The sequence below is a fragment of the Mucor velutinosus genome (assembly GCF_035048745.1).
Source record: "Mucor velutinosus strain NIH1002 chromosome Unknown tig00000041, whole genome shotgun sequence".
Lineage (NCBI taxonomy): Eukaryota > Fungi > Mucoromycota > Mucoromycetes > Mucorales > Mucoraceae > Mucor > Mucor velutinosus.
Window position 1 is genome coordinate 2,269,065 of NW_027041905.1, and position 21,445 is coordinate 2,290,509.

General features: G+C 40.3%; 8 protein-coding genes across 8 annotated transcripts; 3 read left to right on the plus strand and 5 right to left on the minus strand.

Annotated features, from left to right (window-relative positions):
• Positions 1 to 572: 572 nt before the first annotated feature.
• On the plus strand, positions 573 to 854 carry GPD1_1 (glycerol-3-phosphate dehydrogenase; the record flags this gene model as incomplete). Its single annotated transcript, XM_064820333.1, has 1 exon — positions 573 to 854. The coding sequence occupies one exon, from the start codon at positions 573 to 575 to the stop codon at positions 852 to 854; it is 282 nt and encodes a 93-aa protein (XP_064684253.1).
• Positions 855 to 5,934: 5,080 nt separating this feature from the next.
• TIF3 (Eukaryotic translation initiation factor 4B) lies at positions 5,935 to 6,216 on the plus strand (the record flags this gene model as incomplete). The annotated part of the gene is made up of 1 exon (XM_064820334.1): positions 5,935 to 6,216. The coding sequence occupies one exon, from the start codon at positions 5,935 to 5,937 to the stop codon at positions 6,214 to 6,216; it is 282 nt and encodes a 93-aa protein (XP_064684254.1).
• A 1,641-nt stretch (positions 6,217 to 7,857) lies between these two features.
• Positions 7,858 to 10,533, minus strand: ATC70_000929 (uncharacterized protein; the record flags this gene model as incomplete). The annotated part of the gene is made up of 6 exons (XM_064820335.1): positions 7,858 to 8,327; positions 8,393 to 8,840; positions 8,896 to 9,132; positions 9,190 to 9,714; positions 9,774 to 9,893; positions 9,958 to 10,533. The coding sequence occupies 6 exons, from the start codon at positions 10,531 to 10,533 to the stop codon at positions 7,858 to 7,860; spliced, it is 2,376 nt and encodes a 791-aa protein (XP_064684255.1).
• Positions 10,534 to 10,568: 35 nt separating this feature from the next.
• ATC70_000930 (uncharacterized protein) lies at positions 10,569 to 11,015 on the minus strand (the record flags this gene model as incomplete). Its single annotated transcript, XM_064820336.1, has 1 exon — positions 10,569 to 11,015. The coding sequence occupies one exon, from the start codon at positions 11,013 to 11,015 to the stop codon at positions 10,569 to 10,571; it is 447 nt and encodes a 148-aa protein (XP_064684256.1).
• A 282-nt stretch (positions 11,016 to 11,297) lies between these two features.
• ATC70_000931 (uncharacterized protein) lies at positions 11,298 to 12,929 on the minus strand (the record flags this gene model as incomplete). The annotated part of the gene is made up of 2 exons (XM_064820337.1): positions 11,298 to 11,567; positions 11,628 to 12,929. 2 exons carry the CDS (start codon positions 12,927 to 12,929, stop codon positions 11,298 to 11,300), a joined length of 1,572 nt encoding a protein of 523 aa, XP_064684257.1.
• Positions 12,930 to 13,511: 582 nt separating this feature from the next.
• ATC70_000932 (uncharacterized protein) lies at positions 13,512 to 15,025 on the minus strand (the record flags this gene model as incomplete). The annotated part of the gene is made up of 2 exons (XM_064820338.1): positions 13,512 to 14,582; positions 14,639 to 15,025. The coding sequence occupies 2 exons, from the start codon at positions 15,023 to 15,025 to the stop codon at positions 13,512 to 13,514; spliced, it is 1,458 nt and encodes a 485-aa protein (XP_064684258.1).
• A 3,190-nt stretch (positions 15,026 to 18,215) lies between these two features.
• ATC70_000933 (uncharacterized protein) lies at positions 18,216 to 19,320 on the plus strand (the record flags this gene model as incomplete). The annotated part of the gene is made up of 4 exons (XM_064820339.1): positions 18,216 to 18,312; positions 18,369 to 18,463; positions 18,523 to 18,650; positions 18,705 to 19,320. The coding sequence occupies 4 exons, from the start codon at positions 18,216 to 18,218 to the stop codon at positions 19,318 to 19,320; spliced, it is 936 nt and encodes a 311-aa protein (XP_064684259.1).
• A 28-nt stretch (positions 19,321 to 19,348) lies between these two features.
• ATC70_000934 (uncharacterized protein) lies at positions 19,349 to 21,134 on the minus strand (the record flags this gene model as incomplete). Its single annotated transcript, XM_064820340.1, has 9 exons — positions 19,349 to 19,552; positions 19,611 to 19,744; positions 19,800 to 19,960; positions 20,020 to 20,107; positions 20,166 to 20,649; positions 20,709 to 20,769; positions 20,825 to 20,903; positions 20,958 to 21,036; positions 21,096 to 21,134. 9 exons carry the CDS (start codon positions 21,132 to 21,134, stop codon positions 19,349 to 19,351), a joined length of 1,329 nt encoding a protein of 442 aa, XP_064684260.1.
• Positions 21,135 to 21,445: the final 311 nt, after the last annotated feature.

Genomic DNA, 21,445 nt, shown 5'->3' on the forward strand with positions numbered 1-21,445 from the left:
AAAGCTAGATGTAATCAGCATCATTTGACGCGGCTTCTTTAGCCCTCTAGAGATGTATTAGAAGGTTCGGTGTGATAACGACAGTTTTCATAGTCAAATTTAACAAAAGCGTTTAAAGGATGTGAGATCAAGTCAAGTTTGAACACGAAAACACCGCTGCACAATTTCAAATTAAATTGCCGCGATGAAGGCTGCAACGGCACAAGACTGAGACTAAATCTACTGGTCGTGACGTCGGATAGGGTACCCTCTCATTTTTCCATGCCCTCGTTTTTTTTTTACCGTTTTTGCAAATCGCGTTTAGCATCAAATCATGGTGGTTTTGGAAACCGTTTGATTGGTAATAACACTCTAGCTTCTGATAACACTGTCTTGTACTGTTAGAAAGACTTGATACTGCTTCTTTGAAGTGAAATATATTAAGTATTATTCGATAATGAGTACTGGAAGGCGTAGAATTAACACTAACTGTATTTGTTTATTAGGTTTTGATAACTCTTTTGCCTACTTGGCTTGGGTGCTGCTGCCATTTATTACTCTGCTATCTCTACTGCCTGCTTCTTTGGTTTATCATGTCTAGTGGCTGCTTCTTTAGTCTTTGCCTGCTGGTCTCTGGTGTCGCTCGTTCTTCGGTTTTCTATAGTGTTGATGTTGCTGCTGCAGGTGTTGCTGCTGCTAATTTAGTCTTTCCTGGTCTACTGTCTTTGGTGCTTGCTCGTTCTCTGGTGTCACTCGTTTTTTGGTCTCTCTATTATGGTGCTGGTATTACTGCTGATGTTGTTGCTGCTGCTAGTCTGGTCGCTCCTGGTCTACTGTCTTTGGTGCATGCTCGTTCTCTGGTTCATATCTGGTGATTGCGTAATGTCTGGTCTATCTGTGGTGGCGATAAGTGGTAGGTATCTTCTTTCTTCTGGTCGCAATGATATAAAACTTCTTTGAACGCTTATATTATTGCTTCCTTTCTCGTGATAATGCATTCATAATGTTTGCCTTGTTGCGCTTTCTTCTTCTTGTTCTTTTGTTGGTAGTGTTTCCTCTGTAACTTTATATGAAACAACATTAGTCATTATGTTGTATTGCAAGCCTATAATACCACTGTTGCTTTTGCAGTTGTGCGTATTTGTGCCATGTTGCTTTACATCCGACTATTACTACCATGCACGTTGCTCATGTATGCATTTTTATTGCAACAACAGTGAGCTTTTTTGAACATCTTTGATGTTGTGTTTGTTATGTTTTTTTTTTGACTCACTTTGTGTGAGTATCCCTTTTTTTTTGTCTACATACTACTATACTCCTATAGTAATATGTTCTTTTCTTCTTTTGTTTATTATTATTATGTTTCTTTTGAAGCATACCTCTTTACATTGTGTGGATGTGCCTATCCCTGAAGCTCAACAAGACTCTATCCGAGGCTAGGAGGTAGATAGGCTGCCTCCACTTGGTTATCGCTACTTACTTTAGTGATGATTGAGGGTCTCAATGCCAGAATCTAAAGCTAGGTGGTGTAAGTAAGGCATGCTCTAGCATCTGGGGGAAGTTTAATGATAGCACAGGGCTAGATTTGGTATACCTAGCGGCGCTTAAAATTTTGCCTCACATCAAAACAGAGGGAAACCCTCGCAATTTTTTTTTTAGGTCAGCGGAGTTTTCAAGCAATCTGATTGGCTCAGAGGTTGAAGTAGCAAAGGGTTACAACTAGTTGATTTCCTATTGATCTTTCATTTATAATAGTGTTGTGTTTGTAATAAAAGTGTATCTAAATAGATACAATTTGATGAATTCGTAATAATAAGTCGATGATAATAATCAGTTGTCAACTGTATCTAAAACGAAAGCAAAGAGCTTCTTTATTACAGGGCATCTAGCTTGCTTAAATATGGTAGATCCCTGGTCAATGACTACTACTGTGGAATTTGAGGCTTGATAGACTAAAATTCACGGAAAAAAAAGAATAAAAAAAACAGTAATGTCAACTTGATAAAGGTATCTTTTATTATCAAACTGACAGGTGTAAAGTAAACTGAAGCCTCTCTACTGGCCAGGTAGATGATCCTTCTTATATACTATAACAATGGATAAAAGTTCTATTAATTAGATTGACAAATAAGTCAACTCAGATCAACTAATGTCTAATCATGCTAAAAGACAACTCCAGCAAGCTAATCATGATTTAGCTCTGTCTGGATGAATAATTAGACTCTCATCCGAAGTACCCTGATCTATCCTTTCCATAAGGATAATTAATATCGATCTAGTAGCATGTATCCGATAGGTACAGTCTTCTTAGTCTATATTAATAGTACATATCTGAGTGTATATCGCTAAGCATACATCTTTAGCATGTATCTGGATATATGGCATGTCTATAGCATATCGTATGCATGTCTATAGCATGTCTCATATATAGTACAAGTCTGTAGTACATAAAGTATCTGTAGCTAGTATCACGGATATAAGCATGTGTCTTATAGCGTGGATCATAAAGTGCACATCTGAAGCAACAAGCTCATATTGCATTAATCTTGGTGCCTATCCAGATATGGTAAACATCCGTAGTCAATGTCGGAATACAAGTATAAGTCTATAGTGTCATCCATGTCCGTGGTGCCATCTGCAGTGAAATCAGGTTTAAATAGATTTCACAAAAAAAAAATAAAGCAAAGGTAAAATACAATAGAAATCAACTGTATTTTATTTTGTGTATAAAATGAACTGAAGATCCTGGAATTGAGTAAAAAAAAGAAGAGTATTTATACATTTGCATCTGGCTTGTAGGATTAGTGATGATAGAGAGCAATAGGTGCTGCTATTGCGATATCTGGCAAATGTTGTTGATGTTTGATTTAAAGTGGTAATCAATGCAGGAGCACTGGCCATAAGGGTCGATTTGAGTAACCTTGATGGGCTTGGGTGAGCTATCGTCATAGCATGATTTAATGTAACCTTGATGGTTTAAAGTGTGATGTTTGTTATTGAAGCATGGAATCCTTTATCTGGGATATTGTGCAACTATGGCAGCAGGGCATAGTTGTCATATTTGAATATGCTTGTTATTGATTTAATTCTATTTGGATAAAGATACCATCACCTATTACGACCATCATGGGTGTGATTGAATACACTGTGATCAGGAGTGATTCATTCACACGATGTGCGATATAAGCGTGTATCTTTACTTTAGTATTTTTAAATGGGTTTTTGATGTACATTTGAGCGCTTTCATTAATAGATCCAAATAGCATGAATTTGAATGAGTGCTATTTGATGAACTTTGGTTTTCAATTAAGTTGCGTTTGGGTGGCTATTTCATTACACCATCTATAGCCTATATCTTATATAGTATGAATCTTATAGTACTAGCGTATCTGAAGTCCATATCTTCTTATAGTATAAATCGATATCGTACATCTAATCCAGTGTACATACAGCTTATATCTAAATCTGGTAACTGGATGAACTGTCGGAATGCAGATCATAGTGGATGTATTCCACAACTACGTTGAGATGGTACATAAATAGCAGGCCACTGGGGCCTTATGGATTGTTGGTATAGCTTGTTGAGAGGCGACCTAAGTCGATATGTTTCATGTAGTGTAGGTAGATCTCGATATCTTGACATTGGGGAGATTGAATGTATTGTAGTTCCTGAGGCACCTGTGCACACACAATTAACTGGAATTGTAAACATAGATGTGATGTGATACGATAAACATCATCTATGCTGCTACACTGTAAAAGGTGGCTTGAGGAGAAAGTGAATGTAGCCTAAGATGCATGCTTGTATGCAACACAATTTAAGTTCTTTATTCAAAAGTAAGACAAGATGCAATTATTCGATCTGACATCTATCGCACAGTTTTATGCAAGGAATATTCTTTAATAAATTCACTATGTGAGAAAAGTCATATAGTTAGAGCAGTTCACTAGGTACCAAGTCCTCCCAATGCGATATGCCTTGCGAAGCATACGTCGTCGTGTATGATTGATTCCCAACATGTCTCAGTGTCATGGTTTGCTATCTTTTACCCCATACTATTACATTCTGGATGTATAAAAGTGTTTTCGAATAACTGTTTCCGATTTCAGGGTTTGTATTATCCAAAATCAGACTTTGAAGTATTAATACTCCTTGAGTTTTGAAAGTAGCATAATTCTGTAGCAATTTGTAGCGAGAAAAACGCTGGTGTAGCTATACTTTAAATTGAATGGGTTTGATGCTAAGAAATAGATGACTATCGAAATAACCCAACTTTGAGTGATGAGCTTCATATAAGAATGTTAAGCACAAAGGATAAATGGATTATAATTTGTAGCTTATAAAAAATGTTCAATATTACAAAAACAAGAAAAGACTTATTTGAATAAGATCAGACACAAAAACTAAAGATTTATTGATGGAGACAAGAGTTATTCTATTTATACTAAGTTCTGAATGCCAAAGTAGCAATTTATCTTGTACAACGCTTATCACATCTGGTGAACCTCAGTATTTAGATGGCTGAGATGCACTTCAATTATCATAGCTTGTCCATGTTGTTGCACAACACAGACATATCTACCCATCAAGAATACCTTAATCTTTATAGACAGTTGTAGCCCTTCTGGCACAGCAATGTTGATTCTATTGTAGTTCCTGAGACATCCGTGCACACACAATAATTGACTGGACTTGTAAACATAGATGTGATGTGATACGATAAACATCATCTATGTTGCTACACTGTAAACGTGGCTTGAGGAGAAAGTAAATGTAGCCTAAGATGCATGCTTATATGCAACATTGCGGTTGTTTGGCAAAGGTTTTAAGCCATAATAGTGTGCATCTCACCACGAAGGGCAAACAGCCTTTCCACGCCTTGGATTGACACTAGAGATTTCATAATGTACAATACAGAACATCTGGTTTATTAGACAGAAGCGTAACTTACTCTTCTGGTAACACAGCCCACTACTACGCTGTCGTTTTAGGTCGAATTCTGTTCAAATCTAGCCATTTTCAAGCACGAATAACTCATGCCACAAAGCGTTCTGAGCGCTTGGAATAGCATCACATACCTTCTCTTGGCCACGCTTTACTTCCTGATGCTTTATCTCAATTTTTTTGGGTCGTTGCAAATTCATGAAAATCATCGTTTTTTCCATGAGTATTAGCAAGAGAAATTTTTTGAAAATCAAACAATCATGTTTTTCACCCCAAAAATGAAGACTTTTTCTATGACACATATTAGATCAAATTGTTCGTAAAGAAGAAATGCAACATTGAAAACTCTTTTTATGAGATTTTCATACGCTAAATTTTAACAAATTCACAGAAAATCTGTTTTCATATTTTTGGAAATTGCTCATTATTTTTGGTCTAAAAGCTAGATGTAATCAGCATCATTTGACGCGGCTTCTTTAGCCCTCTAGAGATGTATTAGAAGGTTCGGTGTGATAACGACAGTTTTCATAGTCAAATTTAACAAAAGCGTTTAAAGGATGTGAGATCAAGTCAAGTTTGAACACGAAAACACCGCTGCACAATTTCAAATTAAATTGCCGCGATGAAGGCTGCAACGGCACAAGACTGAGACTAAATCTACTGGTCGTGACGTCGGATAGGGTACCCTCTCATTTTTCCATGCCCTCGTTTTTTTTTTACCGTTTTTGCAAATCGCGTTTAGCATCAAATCATGGTGGTTTTGGAAACCGTTTGATTGGTAATAACACTCTAGCTTCTGATAACACTGTCTTGTACTGTTAGAAAGACTTGATACTGCTTCTTTGAAGTGAAATATATTAAGTATTATTCGATAATGAGTACTGGAAGGCGTAGAATTAACACTAACTGTATTTGTTTATTAGGTTTTGATAACTCTTTTGCCTACTTGGCTTGGGTGCTGCTGCCATTTATTACTCTGCTATCTCTACTGCCTGCTTCTTTGGTTTATCATGTCTAGTGGCTGCTTCTTTAGTCTTTGCCTGCTGGTCTCTGGTGTCGCTCGTTCTTCGGTTTTCTATAGTGTTGATGTTGCTGCTGCAGGTGTTGCTGCTGCTAATTTAGTCTTTCCTGGTCTACTGTCTTTGGTGCTTGCTCGTTCTCTGGTGTCACTCGTTTTTTGGTCTCTCTATTATGGTGCTGGTATTACTGCTGATGTTGTTGCTGCTGCTAGTCTGGTCGCTCCTGGTCTACTGTCTTTGTTGTATGCTCGTTCTGTGGTCTATATCCGGTGATTGTGTATCTTCTGGTCTATCTGTAGCTGTGGTAAGTGGTAAGTATCTTTTTTCTTCTGGTGACAATAATATAATACTTCTTTGAACGTTTGTGTTATTGCTTGCTTTATCGTGATAATGCATTCATCATGTTTGCCTTGTTGCGCTTGTTTCTTTTTCTTTTTGTGGTAGTGTTTCCTCTGTAACTTTATATGGAACAACATTAGTCATTACATTGCATTGCAAACTTATAATACCACTGTTGCTTTTGCAGTTGTGCGTATTTGTGCCATGTTGCTTTACATCCGACTATTACTACCATGCACGTTGCTCATGTATGCATTTTTATTGCAACAACAGTGAGCTTTTTTGAACATCTTTGATGTTGTGTTTGTTATGTTTTTTTTTGACTCACTTTGTGTGAGTATCCCTTTTTTTTTTGTCTACATACTACTATACTCCTATAGTAATATGTTCTTTTCTTCTTTCGTTTATTATTATTATGTTTCTTTTGAAGCATACCTCTTTACGTTGTGTGGATGTGCCTATCCCTGAAGCTCAACAAGACTCTATCCGAGGCTAGGAGGTAGATAGGCTGCCTCCACTTGGTTATCGCTACTTACTTTAGTGATGATTGAGGGTCTCAATGCCAGAATCTAAAGCTAGGTGGTGTAAGTAAGGCATGCTCTAGCATCTGGGGGAAGTTTAATGATAGCACAGGGCTAGATTTGGTATACCTAGCGGCGCTTAAAATTTTGCCTCACATCAAAACAGAGGGAAACCCTCGCAATTTTTTTTTTAGGTCAGCGGAGTTTTCAAGCAATCTGATTGGCTCAGAGGTTGAAGTAGCAAAGGGTTACAATTAGTTGATTTCCTATTAATGTCATTTATTATGCTATAGCTTCTGTAATAAAAGGGTATCCAAATAGTTAAAATTTATATTCTTCTTTATTGAAAAGCATGATGAGGTGCAGTCATTTGATCTAGAATCTACCAAACAATTCTTTAAGGGTGATGTTCTTTAAATTTACTATGTGGTGTTGGGGGAGAAAGTAGTTATGTAATAATAATAGGTACTACAGCAATATAATAGCTACTGCCAAGGACTGTCAGTACCAAATGCCCTGCCAAATATGCACTGTTTATCATTGATTTTCAACATATCTCAATTTCATGCGTTGCTATCTTCCAACCTCGTATCAAATTCTGAATGTACAACAAAAGTGTTTCCAACTTCAATGCTAGGGTCATCCAGAATTAAGTTTTAAAATATTGTGCTATAGCTCTGAAAGTAACACGTTCCTCATCAAGCCCAGTTTCGCGAGGAGAGAAACGACGGCGTGATTGAATTCTAGAATGAATGAGTTGTTGTTGTTAAGAAAAGAATAAAATAAATGGATAATATAACGGATTAAAGAGCCTTACAAAAAGTGAAGCGAAAAAAGTAAAAAAAAAAAAAGTAAGGAGATATGCGGCAAGTTTAGGTGAAAAATAGGATAATCTCACCGATAGTGTTGGCATTCCCATCTAATGAAGCAGGCCCTAGTAAATGCTCAAAACGTCTCAGGAGCAGCAAATCAATGATTGCTGTGCATTAAGAGGGGTGTGTTTATTAAGTTTACAAAATGTGCGTGCGTCCATCTCTAAGGTTTGGCTACATATCTACTTAGTCCCGACGGCCTTATCGGCCACGCTTTCACTTGATTTCGCCTCTGTTTGTGATATATCCCCTTCGTTATCCTCTTTCTTGTTCTCCGCTGAATCCAAAGATTCCTCTGACTCTGATCCTTCATCTTTTTTCGCATTCAAAAACGCAGCACTTTCTTCTGCTTCAATCTCACTTCGCAACACTTGTAATGGTGTCTCACTGGCGGTAACTTCATTGTCATCCTCATCAATCAGGCTCTCTTCATCGTCGTCATCATCGTCATCGCCAATTTCAAATGAGCTGGACAATCTCTCCTCTGCTTCTTTTTGTGCTTTTTGCTCTTTCTCAAGCTGCTCCATCTGTAGCTGTTGCTGCAATTGTTGTTCCTCCAAAGCGGCCTGCATGGCTTGAGCTTCCTTAGCTTGTCTCTCCTCAAATGATTGTATGGCAACGGTCAGTCTGTCATTAATGGCCAATAAAAGTTCTATAGTCATCATACGCGCATATCAACTTTCGATTCCATGATTTCTGCTGTCGTTTGTCACTTACCCAAATGCGATGGGTCAGCCACTTCGGGTATCCTCAGGCAAATATTGGCATGCTCTTCTCTGCATCTATCTGCAACAGCCAATGTATCTGATTTGTCTTTTTCTTCCAATCTACCGCTCATTAAATCTTCCAATGCAGCGACATCGTCAAAAGCTTGTTGGATCAAAAGTGAGTCCTTGTTTTCGGTTCTACGTTTAGGAAGAGTTGGTGGTTGATTCAAATTGACCTCTGAAGATGAAGCAGATACATTGTGTTTCGATTTTCCTTTGGTTACAGCGGCTAAACGTTCCTGAAGTGTCAAGCGAGCAGTAGCTTGTGCGGTGGTCACCATGGGGTTATCTGATTTTTCTTCTTGTGCGACCTCCGCCCTGTTTTTCTTTGACTGGGCGTTCTTTGTACATGCGGCGAGTATCCCATTATGGATCTCTACCATATCCTTATCCTCTTTCTACATGCCACAGAGTTAATTGCTATTGTCTAAAGAAGCTATGAGTGCGACTTACGGGAATATTGATGTCTATGAATGTGATGGTGTGATTCAACTTGATGGAAACCGATAGCGCTAAAAGACCAGCAATTTGTACATTCGGATTTCTGGATAAATCCAAGCGTACAAGCGAGTTGTTCTCGGGGAGGCATTCAGCGAGAGCGATAGCAGCTTCTGTGCTCAGACCAGTATCTGCCAGGCAGAGATCCTTCAATGAACGATTCACGTTCAATGCTTGTCGGATGGAGGTGATCTATCAAAAGACGTTGTTAGCCATTGGTATGTCTAGAATGCCAAACACCATACTTACACCATCCATGTTTGGTGTCATCAGCGGATTATAGCCAATATCAAATCTCTCCAAATACTGGTTGTACTTCAATGCCTCACCAAGCAGTATACAATCCTTGGCGTCAATCTTACATTCGCACATGGACAGGTAGCGAAGACTCTGGTTTCTACGTAATGCCTGAGCGATGTATTGAATGCCGCCCTGGCTCAGATCATTGTTATCCAGAAACAAGCGTTCGATGCCCTTGAAAGCCGTATCCTTATTATCGTAATCACGCAGCATGACTCCAATTGCTAGTGCGCCCTGTACTCCAATACGATTACCTCTAATAGAGAGATGGTGTAATGAAGTGTTGGATTTTCGTATACATGTTGCCAATGCTTCCAATTGAGGTGCACGCAGGCTGCATCCATTCAACAGCAGGCTCGACAATGAGGGTATAGGTGAGGAAGCGTCGCGCTTCAATGTTGCTGCAGTCAGGTAGTGGATGCTCTTCTTATCAGGCTGTGTAAAAGAGAGATCCAGACTTGCCAATTGTGAGGCCTGCAGATGACATAGTTTTAGCTCTGCTGTGCGAGGCCTTTCTGCTGCAATTGACCTACCCCTTTAATATAAATGGCAATATACTTGAATGCCAGGCTCGTTAATTTGGGATTATTTGCCAGACTGAGGTGCTGTATCTTGTCGTTCTCCAACAAACTGCTCATCAGAGTCTTGACAGCCTACATACGATAGATACAATCAATAAGCTACCTATATTTTATCAAATCTAGAGCTGAAATTTACATCATCCTCAAGGCCACAGTGATTAAAGACAAGTTCCCTCAAGCCAAAGTCGATGCACATGATATCAGCCAATGGAGCAATATTGAATCTATCGATGGGTTGATTCGTAAGGTCAAGGCGAGTCAAAAAAGTAGCTTGCGGTTGGGTGATCAAGGTGGAGACCAACAAATCGATAGTGGGCTCCTGCTTGTTTCTGCACACATATTCGTACAGTGATAGCAGTTGACTGGATGTCTGGATATTCATGGGCTCCACAGGCAGCTGCTTCTTGCGTTCGGTGATCAAGTCCTCCTTTGTAAAGACGTACTCGCTCGTCATGTGGGATACTGGGAATCGCACTCTTCGAATATGTCTCGGCTCCAACTCTGCATCGACAGTGTTCATCTCGTTTGAGTGTGTTTGCTCTTGATATTGTTGCTGCTGTTCTTGTTGCTGATTCTTTCGAAAGCTACCAAACAAGCTATGAATACGAGGCTGCTGCGTAGTGAACCATGAAGCAGCCGCATTGCTCGCTGGCTGCGTGTGGACCTGCTTCAAGATGCCTTTTGTGGGCTGCTTGATAGCTGTATCAGACATGGTTTTGTAGTGAAATGAAAACGAAAAAGAAAATTTTATACATCACAATTTGCAGGTTTTGGTTTCCCAAATGAAGAAGCCATCTTTATTTTATTGCGGTCAGCCAAATGACATGGTCTTGTGCAACTCATTATTTTCTTGTTGCTTCCAGAAAATGCATTAAAAAGACCTTTGAATGTGCCTTGCACCTCATTTGTCATCTTGTGAAAGAATCCAGCCACATTGTTGGCTGTTTCCTTGCCATGTTCTTCTGCGTTTTGCTGTATGCCTTGGCCCTTGAGGTTGTTGCTTCCCGCTGCGTTGCCAACAGACTCATTGGCACTACCAATGGCTTGATCTGCTTTTGCTTCAACCTTTCCTGGAATGGTGCTTGTGTTGTTTGTGCTGACATTCCCATCAACAGGAGCAGTGCTATTGTCGGCGGTGGTCGACGTTGTAGAGGTAATTGCATCCACCGTAGCCGTGTTCGCAGTGTCTGCCATAATGTCGAATTACCTAAACCAACTATCAAATGAACATTGCGGCTGGATGTCTCTTTATATATATATATATATATATATATATGAACAACAGGAGTGATACAATCCGATGGTGTTTTGTCAATCGGATCCAGTAGCAGTGCTCAGATCGACATTGCACCCGAGGCGCGTTTCATTTTAGCTTTATGCACCCAAGTTTCAGTTTCGCATGGTACATCCCCACACAACCATAGACCACAGATGTCAATCGAAAAAAAAGGGGCTATGTACACACATTTTTATTCTTTACAAGATGGCTAATCTACTACTCATGCTGGTGCTGTGGATGGCATTAGATGCTGATCTGCTGTTATTGCTGAATTTCAGAGATTCCTCACGCACCAAATCCTCCATGCCGTTCTCCTCCCACTGCTTTTGCACAAGCTCCAATTGGTGATCCAGCTTCGTTACCTCCCAATGTGCTAATTCCAGCTCGAATCTGCTTTTGCGAGAATTTGTTAAAATCCTAATCTCTTCGTCACATAGCTTTCTCTGATCGACATGATATCTATCCATCTGCATCAGACATAGACGTTAGCACATGTGTATCCAACAAACTCTGACAGCAACACAAACCTCCTTTTCTTGCTCTGGAGCCCATGATATTCTCTGTCTGATAGGCGGCATTGTTGTAGAAGGTGAACTGTAATGACTATTGTAATGGTGATGATATCCACTGCTGCTACTACTGCTGTGATGATGAGGCGGGCCGCGAGGCGTACTTGATCCTCCTCCACCACTGTTGGTGTAAGGTGAAGACGATGCGGATGCAGAATAAGGATAAGATGAAGATTGTTGAGAATAGCCTGTGTTGAGTGAAAGAGAGGGTGGAGGTGGAGCATAATGTTGTGTTTGAGTGTTGATATTAGAAGCAGTTGTGGTACTAGTTGTTGTGGTGGCAGACGAAGGTAAGGGTGCCATGTTGGAAGTAGAGGAAGAGCTCAATGCAGCCGGCGCATTGTTTTCTGTTGATGGCAGTGATGGCGGTTTTTGTTGTTGTTGTTGCTGTGATGGAGATGAGGAAGCACTGACAGTGGCAGTAGAAGGTTTGTTGACAGCTGATATAGTTGCTGCGGAAGAGGAAGGTGCACTCGTTTCACGCAATAGACTGGCAGGCTCTTGTGGGTACTGTCTGGGCGAATTGGGAGCTGTCGAGGTAGGTGTAGAGTGTATCGAGCGCTGAGGTGGTGGCACTGATGTTTCTCGACTGTGATATCCACTTCCCGAAGAAGGATGAGAAGAAGAAGGAGGAGGAGGATGTCCGTAGCTTGATGATGAAGGAGGGGCATACGATGACGAAGGAGGTGGACCAGAGTAGTGTCTTCTCGATGAATAGGGTGGATAAGGTCCTCTGTCACTATCACCTCTGCCACCTCTGTAAGAAGGTGGATACTGCGAGTAAGAAGGAGATCCATGGTAAGATCGATGATGGTCGTATGAATCTCTTCTACTGCTAGAGCTGCTTCCGCTACGGCCTCCTACTGGGCGGGGAGGAGAGGGCGATCTTCTTGAACTGTAAGGATACGAGGACCCTCCCGCTGAACGATAGTAGCCATACGATGGCCGTCTAGGGGACCTTGAGGAAGATCGTGATGGAGGTGAATGACCTCGAGAGCCATAGTAGCTAGACCGTGCATCTGAGTAGCTGCCACTGTATCTTGAGCCTGATCCTCCTCCTCCACCACCTGTTGGTGAGCGAGACGATGGATAATTAGGCGAATAATTTCTGCTGCTACTGCTGCCACCACCACTCCCAGCAGGATTATCTCTATAATCTCTCTCTGAACGATAGTTTTCGCCTGGACGATAGGTATCAGAACGAGGGCGGTCGTAGTAGCCTCTATATCTTTCGTCGTATCCTCTCGAATATCTATCCATCTAGTTTAAATTGATAAAAAAAAAAAAAAAAGAGACATGAAATATTTTTTTGTGGATTGAATAATCAAGAGTCCTCATTTAAAGTGCGTCATGATAAACCTTGTCCAGTTGACCCTCCATCAAATGTTTGTCTACGGCAACAAACAATGAGAGACCAAGTGTGATGTGTCGATGTCTCATGGAGATATTGCTCTAGATAAACCAAATGTCTATCAATGAAGACTGTAAGATGCCAACTGATTAGTACAGCTGCAAATGATGCCAACAGTTATTCAACATTTGCTCGCAGGCGCTTATCAATTCGTGCTCTATTTGAGTACAGGCATATTCAGAGATGGTGCATACAAAAGCGTGGGAGAGCTGTTTAACGAACAACGTCTAATATGGCCCCAAGTTTGAGCATCTCTAAACAGATTACATGATTCTGACAACGAGAAGCTCTTCATCACGTGCTTGAAAGCTTCAAATAGATCTGAAACTTCATGTAAACCACGAGCAAAAGGAGAGCAGAGCAGCGTATGTATGCCTCGCTCTGAAACTTGACAATAACAACAGACTTAAATAGATATGTGTTTACTTTATTCAAGAATACAGTATGTCTTGCATAGATACAAATTGAGATAGTTGATAATGCGGCTGTAGTGGCATGTTATTATAAGATGATGACTGATGCTGTGGTGGTGGTGGTGGTGGTGGTGGTAGGGAATGTGATGGGTATAAGGTATTGAAAGATAAATCATTAGAATTAAGTGATGTAGTAGGCATAAGATTAGTATGATTGTTCTGAGTAGAATGATGCTCTTCTTCATCATCTTCGAAATGAAGGTATTTTTGAGTCACTTCTTCGTCGTCCAGATGAATCGTGATAGGATGTTGTCTTTTCCATGAGGAGGTATTGGCTTGTTGCATAGGCGCCATCCATGGCTGTGGCCGTTGATGATTGGCATAAGCGAGCGAGTGCTCGACCCAGTGATTGATTTCATAGTTGACGCCTTCAAGTGAGGGGACACAAGCTGACGTCGGTGTACCATACATCATGCGTTGATGATGGTTATTCACATGTAATTGCTCCATGTCAAATGTCATGATGGGTGTGGTTGCGGTAGCACCACTCGTAGCGGTAGTAGTAGTAGTAGTAGTATTAGATGGAATGCGAGCAGCAGGCACAGTGTTTGTACGACGACGCTTTCTGAAATGCTTTCGATCAACATATTCATTACCAACATCCACACCCGAATCGTTATCAGAGTCATCCAATGCAGCGACTGCAGAACCACTATCAGCAGTTTTTGGTGTCATATCAACCATGCGAAATGTGGTGTATAATGGCGAGAGCAATGGCTTTGTAGGTGTTGGAGGTGGTGTATCCAAGTTGATGGAGGATGGAGTGGTAGGTGTGGTTGGTGTAACTGCGTTGCTATGGTTATAATAGCACGCACCCCGACGTTGGCCAATGGAGAGTTCAGCGGTAAGACCAATATCATGGTGTTTTCGGCTGTGTCCGCCTTCTTGTGTGAGATTATCAATAAAGATTTGTTCAGTGCCAGCGATCAGGGTCCAGTAACAGCCTTTGCCTGGATTTGCTTGAGTAGGCCTTCTATCAATCTTGTAGAACCACTTTTTGTTGAGAGAAAGATTATGACGAATTGAGTTCTGTTTTGCACACATATTAGACATTGATATCAGCGGTATAACTTAAATGTCCATACCTGCCAGCCTCCATTACCAACAGAAAATGTGGGGTAGTTCTTTGAAATCCATGTGTAAATATCATTCAATGTCAATCTACCGTCTTTGCTAGCCAAGATGGCATGGGCGATCAATGTAGCGTATGAATAAGGAGGCTTCTCTTTGGGATGAGAAGGAACCCACCATGGGATGATTTGCTTTGGCCATGAAGGTCGTACTCTTGCAGGACACATGTCCAAGTCATCATCATCTTCAGGATGTATGCCAACCGATTCAATCTTGAACTTTAGTTCATTTGGCTTCTTTTGCGGCTGCTGCTGCTGCTGCTGTGATGGAGGTGATGGATGTCGTTGGTTCTCATGTACAATGGAAAATGCTTTGTTTGGTTGAAAGCAGTAATCAGACATGTTGAGATAGCTCATAAAGTGAGGGTATAAAGCAAAAGAAGATCAAGATGCGTAAAAGCAGAGAAAAAGAAATGCAATGAAGATTTGATCAATTTTTCATGCCTTTTTATATTGCTCGAGGAAAGAGGGACAATTTGTTCCGTTGTCATTGATAGTACGCTTATTAAAAGTGCTACAAATGCTCTTGTTTAAAATTTTAAAGTGACCCCACTTTGATACTATAACTTGTGAGGGCCGTACTGACAGATGCTCGCCCTGAAAAATGAATGTGCGCATTTGTTTGTGTATAGAATGATGCCTATTTACATGGTTGCTCCTTAACTCTACCATCAAGTGTAATCATGTATAAATAATAAACAGAAGGTCCGGTCAAAGCGTTATTTTCACTCATCTATCAAGAATCCGGGAGTACTATAATAAGACATGTTCACTTGTATCACAATGGCTTAACACACACACACACACACACACACACACACACACACACACACACACACACACACACACACACACAGCGCTTTGTTGTCAATCATTCCGCTCTTTGTACGGGCCTTTGTCACTCTCACCCTTTGACCCAAACGTTCATCATTTTAGGGAATCAAAACAAATGTCTATAAATCGCATCGGATAAGGCGGACATTGTATGAAATGCCACTTGCAGATATTAGAATGAAACCTTGCTGTGGTTGCAGTCTGTTGCCAATGGTATGGCTAAGGGGTAATAAGCATGTACTGTTATAGTGTGAAATTCAGTCTTGAACTGGTTATATATCCATATTCATAAAGGTGTGCATCTCAGAGACTATACAAGGAAACATAATCAACATTGTAAAAAGTCAGATTTCGAAACCATTTACACTTGGGTTATTCTCAATTTGATCGTTCAGCACATGTTCAATTGACATTTAGACCTCTATGTCCAGTCATTCTTGAACTCTGCTGGAAAAGCATTGCATAAAGTGTCTCGGGTGTCACATTTTTTTTAGTATTTGCTGGTGAGATTTCCTTCAAGTTGTTTGAAATTAGTCATATATATAAAAACTTGATTTATGTAGATGCAATGTAAGTAATGCATCATTACTCGTGCTATCTATGATCAAATGGCTCAGACCAACTGCTAAACATAAAGTGATCGAGAAGCATGCAAGAGTGGGAACTGATCACAAAATCGACGCTCTCAACAATTACACAAAACCAAAGATTGCTCTATCATGCTGGTTTCACTCAGTATCATGCTGTCTAATCATACATAAATTAACTTTTCAATTACAACTGATGCTACAATGTATATACATAGGGTCTCCTTTTTTCTAGACTCTAGTTTTTTTTTTTTTATTTTTATTTTTTTTTTTTTTTGTCTTTGTTTGTATCGATACTGTATACAAGATATATATCTCGTACAAAGCAGTGGCTGAATGGTATAGTACACATGATCCTCTTGTAGTTATAAAATAGATCCCATCGGAAACTGACCCCGTTCATTCCGGATTTGACTCGATATTTCATCATTTGATCATTACTACTTGCTACTAGCGCAGGAGCCCAATCAATCTACTGTTTATGTTTGTTGTCCTGAATATCAAATCAAGGCAGCAAATCAGACATTGTTGTCTATCGCCATCTAGATCAAGGGTCGTGTGCTGAAAGGTGGTTCCGATCATTCTGTGTGTACTCTATTAAACCTTATCACTATCTTTGTAGAATTGATCAAGTAGCAACTAAAGTGACAATATCTTGTGCGTAATTGCGTGTGTATATGTGTGTGCTTTGGTGTGTGCGTGTACTACATTTTGTATAGATGTGTAACTGTAATGTAGCACGGATCAAACTAGAATATCAAATCTGAGATTGACTCTCTCTAAAATACCATTTTTCCCTCGAATATCAAGGGCAGTGTAAGCGCTATTCCCTCGCTATACTTACAAGTGTCATGGCCACCAGCCGTAGCATCTCGACTTGCGTTCTACAGTTGCATAGACATTCACCTTGTTTGAAAGATTCGATCGTGTAGAAATCTTGATAATCGGCTTTATGCAAACTGAGCGTAAATATTCTGGTTCTGTGGACTAGATGTGTTGTTGGGTTTCTATACAGGTCGTTTAAGTAACTGATCCTCGAGTCTATTATCAGATATCCATAAGAGTGACCTGTGATCTTATTTTGGTTAAAAGGAGTCCATCCTACTTATACATAAAGTGCTATATGTATACGTTTGCGCTGCAAATTTGAATTGTGTATTCCTCTGATACATTGAACCTACTTGATCATACACGGGAACGATGAGATCGCCTTCAGCCAGAGCAATCATTCTCAGCACAATCTTGTTGTCTGACTAACGATTGGCACTGTACTTGATGGCCTACCAGCGGTTTCATTTTGCACGTTTTTATGATACCAAATGTCGCGCTGACAAAATGGTGAACGCTTTTTCCAATCAGAAACCGAAGCATGTGTGTTGGCTGTTCTTTATTTAAGCTATCGTAATAAGGTTGATGTCTGTTCATATGTGTACACTTTAAGATTATGTTCATATTGTAGTATTATAACTGATGGCTAGATTATGAAGCAATCAACCTGCAGCTCTAGTATTTCATGCAAACATTTTCTATATTGACTACAAAATTACATAAATACGGTTTCCCAACAAAAATAAGACACGCTGTAATGAAGTATTAGATCGACCGAATGATCAGCACCACAGCAGTTTTACATAAAGGCATTTAATAAAACAAAGGGATCTTGTAGGCGGGATTTTGAGTGTAATGGCAACGAAAATGGCAACTTTGATCGTGCCTAGTAGATCAGACTTGAATGTGCTATAATAACACGAGAAAAAAGGAGCCCTGGTTGGCAAACACACTCCAATCAGTTGGGTATTCAGGGAAGATGCAGCAAGAAGGCGTCGTCTAGTACAAGAGCGTTATCCAACTTGCAGTAAAATACATAAAATTCAGCCTGTTTTCTCTTTTGCAACTAGTCATTCGCCACAAGAGCCACATCACTGGAGCGAGTGTGCGTATTTTGCTTTCAGTATTTGCACCATTTCCCCTCATTCAATGAAACCAATGCGCTTTCTCTTCAGCCAGAAACAGAAAAAAAGGGGCTGTGGGGGGACATTCAAATGCGATAAAATTACATCACTGTAAACCAGTACAACTTGCTCCCTTTTTTTTCATATCTTACGACAGCCATGAGTCTCAAGATACCCGACGAGATTAAGTACATTACACCCTATGTTCAACGTGGACAAGAAGTAGCATCAAGAGATCCGGTTGTCTCATACTATGGTGAAGAACTCTATCGACACGCCTCATCTATAACGTCTTCTAACCCTTGTGAATAGCCCAATATTATGCTGCTAAGCTTGCCATTGCTCGAGGACCAAGAACAAAAGAAACGACAGACTACTTGTCTCATCTACTTGACGCTTTAGAAACAGTAAGCATACAACATTACTAGCCCAAAAAGTGCAAATGACTGATCAAGTGTTGATGTAGCAAAAACAAGCCATTGGAGCCAACGAAGCCATCACTGACGACTTGGTAGGCTATGCTCACGTTGAGAACTTTGCTCTCAAAATCTTCATCAACGCAGACAACGAGGATCGTGCTGGCAAATCAAGCAAGTAAGGATTTTCATCTAGCTCTTGATAGTATCTCTTCTTGACAATGTATGCTAGAAAAACCGCCAAAACGTTTCTTGCAGCATCCATCTTTCTAGAACTTTTAAAGACATTTGGTGAATTAGATCCAGAGACAGAGGCAAAGATCAAATATTCTAAATGGAAAGCTGCTGATATTATGAAGGCTCTGCGTGAAGGACGTGTGCCAACGCCAGGACCACCTGGAGGCATTGAGCAAGAGAATGAGGATGTAGAGATGAAACAAGAACAACAAAAACCTGACGAGCAGGAACAATCACACACTGTGCCACCACCACCTTCCATCTCTGAATTCCCTAGCCCACCTTCCAACTTTACTGCACCGCTTCCTCAAACACCTCAGTCGCCCAAAGCTGATACAACAAGCGATGCATCGCCTGTAACGCCTGTTAGCAGCAATAACAACCCACCTGCTGTGGTAGTCCAACAACCAGCGGCAGTACCAGCAACACCAGCAGTTGTGGTTTCTCAAACCTCCACACCATTAGGTCCCCAAAATATTACTTCAGCACAAAAGTATGCCAAATGGGCCATCAGCGCGTTAGAGTATGAAGACATTGTCAATGCTCGAGTGCAGTTGTTGGCTGCATTGAATGAAATTGGTTTTAACCAAGAGAACAACTTTGGCTTTTAATGAATAAATGGAGGGGGGGGGGGAAATTCTACGTAGCTTTTCCAATCACTGTTTTACACAATTTTGATACATTACTCGACCATGCATCCAATGCTTCGTACTTGAAATCATCTGTAGATCGTCTATCCAATACTAAGCGACGATTGACTTGATCGATTCTGCCTGAAATTCTGTCATCAAGGATCAGACTGACTATAAGATCTTCCACATCATCCGCAGGTATATTTAATTGCTGTAAGAAGGGTATCAGTGTTTGGTTTTCTTGAATATCAAATAAAGGGATACATTACTTTGGAGATAAATGTAACTTCAATGCTGGTGTAGGGCTTGATCAACTTGATCAACACTTGTGTACGAATGTTTCTCAAGACATCGTCAATGTAAGCACGGATAAAGGCATCGCCCATAATGGATTTTTGATTGACTACAAAGGGCATACTTATTAGTTGATCTGAGCAGCATGATTCAACAAGACTTACCTTTTAAAATGTGTTCAAACTCGTTGATCTCCTTCTTTTGATACGCACTCACCAAGTTTGTCATGGCTTCAATTTCCTTGTCATTTTTGTAAGGCTTTGTTTCTTGAGAGTCAAATGGATTGATCTGTGATTCAGTCAGCATGTTGGCTAATACAAGGTATCTGTGGTCATTTGAGTTGGTATGTATTGATAACGCTGAGATTGCATTCCATTGTCTTACTTTAATACTTGAATACGCTGTGGACTACCGGCTTCATCATAGTTTTTGAATGATTCAAAGAAATCCGTTTGTGCATCGTCCCATTTTTCTGTCAAAGATGAGGTCAATATCATGTCCTATACCACCTATGACTCCACACAACTTACTCTCACTCATGTGCATTTTACCACCACACTCACGAATGACGCCCATAATACGGGGATGAGGTATAGCAGATTTGACAGACAAGCATTGCTGGTACAATTCCTTTAACTTTTTGTTGTTTTTGGTCTCTGTGTGCATTTGAATTTCCAGTGCCAACACCTCCAACAGGTGAGTGCCCTTTCGTTGATCATCTGTGCCGTCGTCCTTTTGGCACGCAGCATGCAACTGTTTGAGAATCTTGTTCAAACGGCCATATTCCTTTCGATCCAACCAGAGCTTGGCCAATTTGAGATTGGTCTTGACCCACAGCCGCTCATTCTTGTTCTCTGCCAAAGACTCTAATGTGATTTCATAGAATTGCTCCATGAACGCCATATTGTCAGCTGAAGAGACATGATCCAGAATGTTGTTGATGCTTTTTTCACTGTAGTTTCGGGTTACTGCAGATTTGATGTATGTCAGTAATTCACGGTAGTATTTCAATGTCTATAGAACAGCGAACTCTGTCAAGCATTGATAAAATGAGATGTGTGATAGCATCTTACGTTATCAAAGTTGTTTTGTTGGAATGAAATCTTGATCATTTGCTTGAGCGCCTTGAAGCCCCTAATATCCGTGTTGGTTTGATTGTTCTACTACTCTCGCGTAATCACAATTTTACCAATCGCCCTTCTCTTCCTCTGTATCAATGACGCTTTGAAATTCGACGAGGGCTTCTTTGGGATCGTCTTCTTTTCTAGCTATAGCATTGTTTAGCCTTGAATGTGATATGTCCAACAGAAAATCGTGTGTACCTTTAGCATTGTAGTATTTGTTTTCGAGATCTACGTCAGGCTCCTCCTCATCATCATCCTCATAATCAAAGTCGTAATCCTGGATTGATTTGCATGTTGCATCAGCCAAAGCGACACATCACTTGTTCGCGTAATTACCTCCTCCTCATCTTCAAGCATGAAATCGTCGTCGCTCATTTTGTTTAGATGTTGTTTGACGGAAGTAAATAAAAAAGACAAGTGTATTGAAACATGCAAAATGGGTCTCCCTTTATCAGGTATTCAATGCTAAAAACGTCACAATCAATCACATTTGACATGCAAATTGAAAACGTTTGCCGTAAGAATTGCTTTAGAGTGATGCCGACTCACAGCGAGAATCTGAAGGGTATACTCTGCTGAGCATGGCGAGGTATAGTTTCTAGTGGAATATATGGCCAACTGGGTTTCGTCAATCTCTTTTGAAGATGAGGATATCAACATGATTACCAATGAGGGTTCCAAAGCCG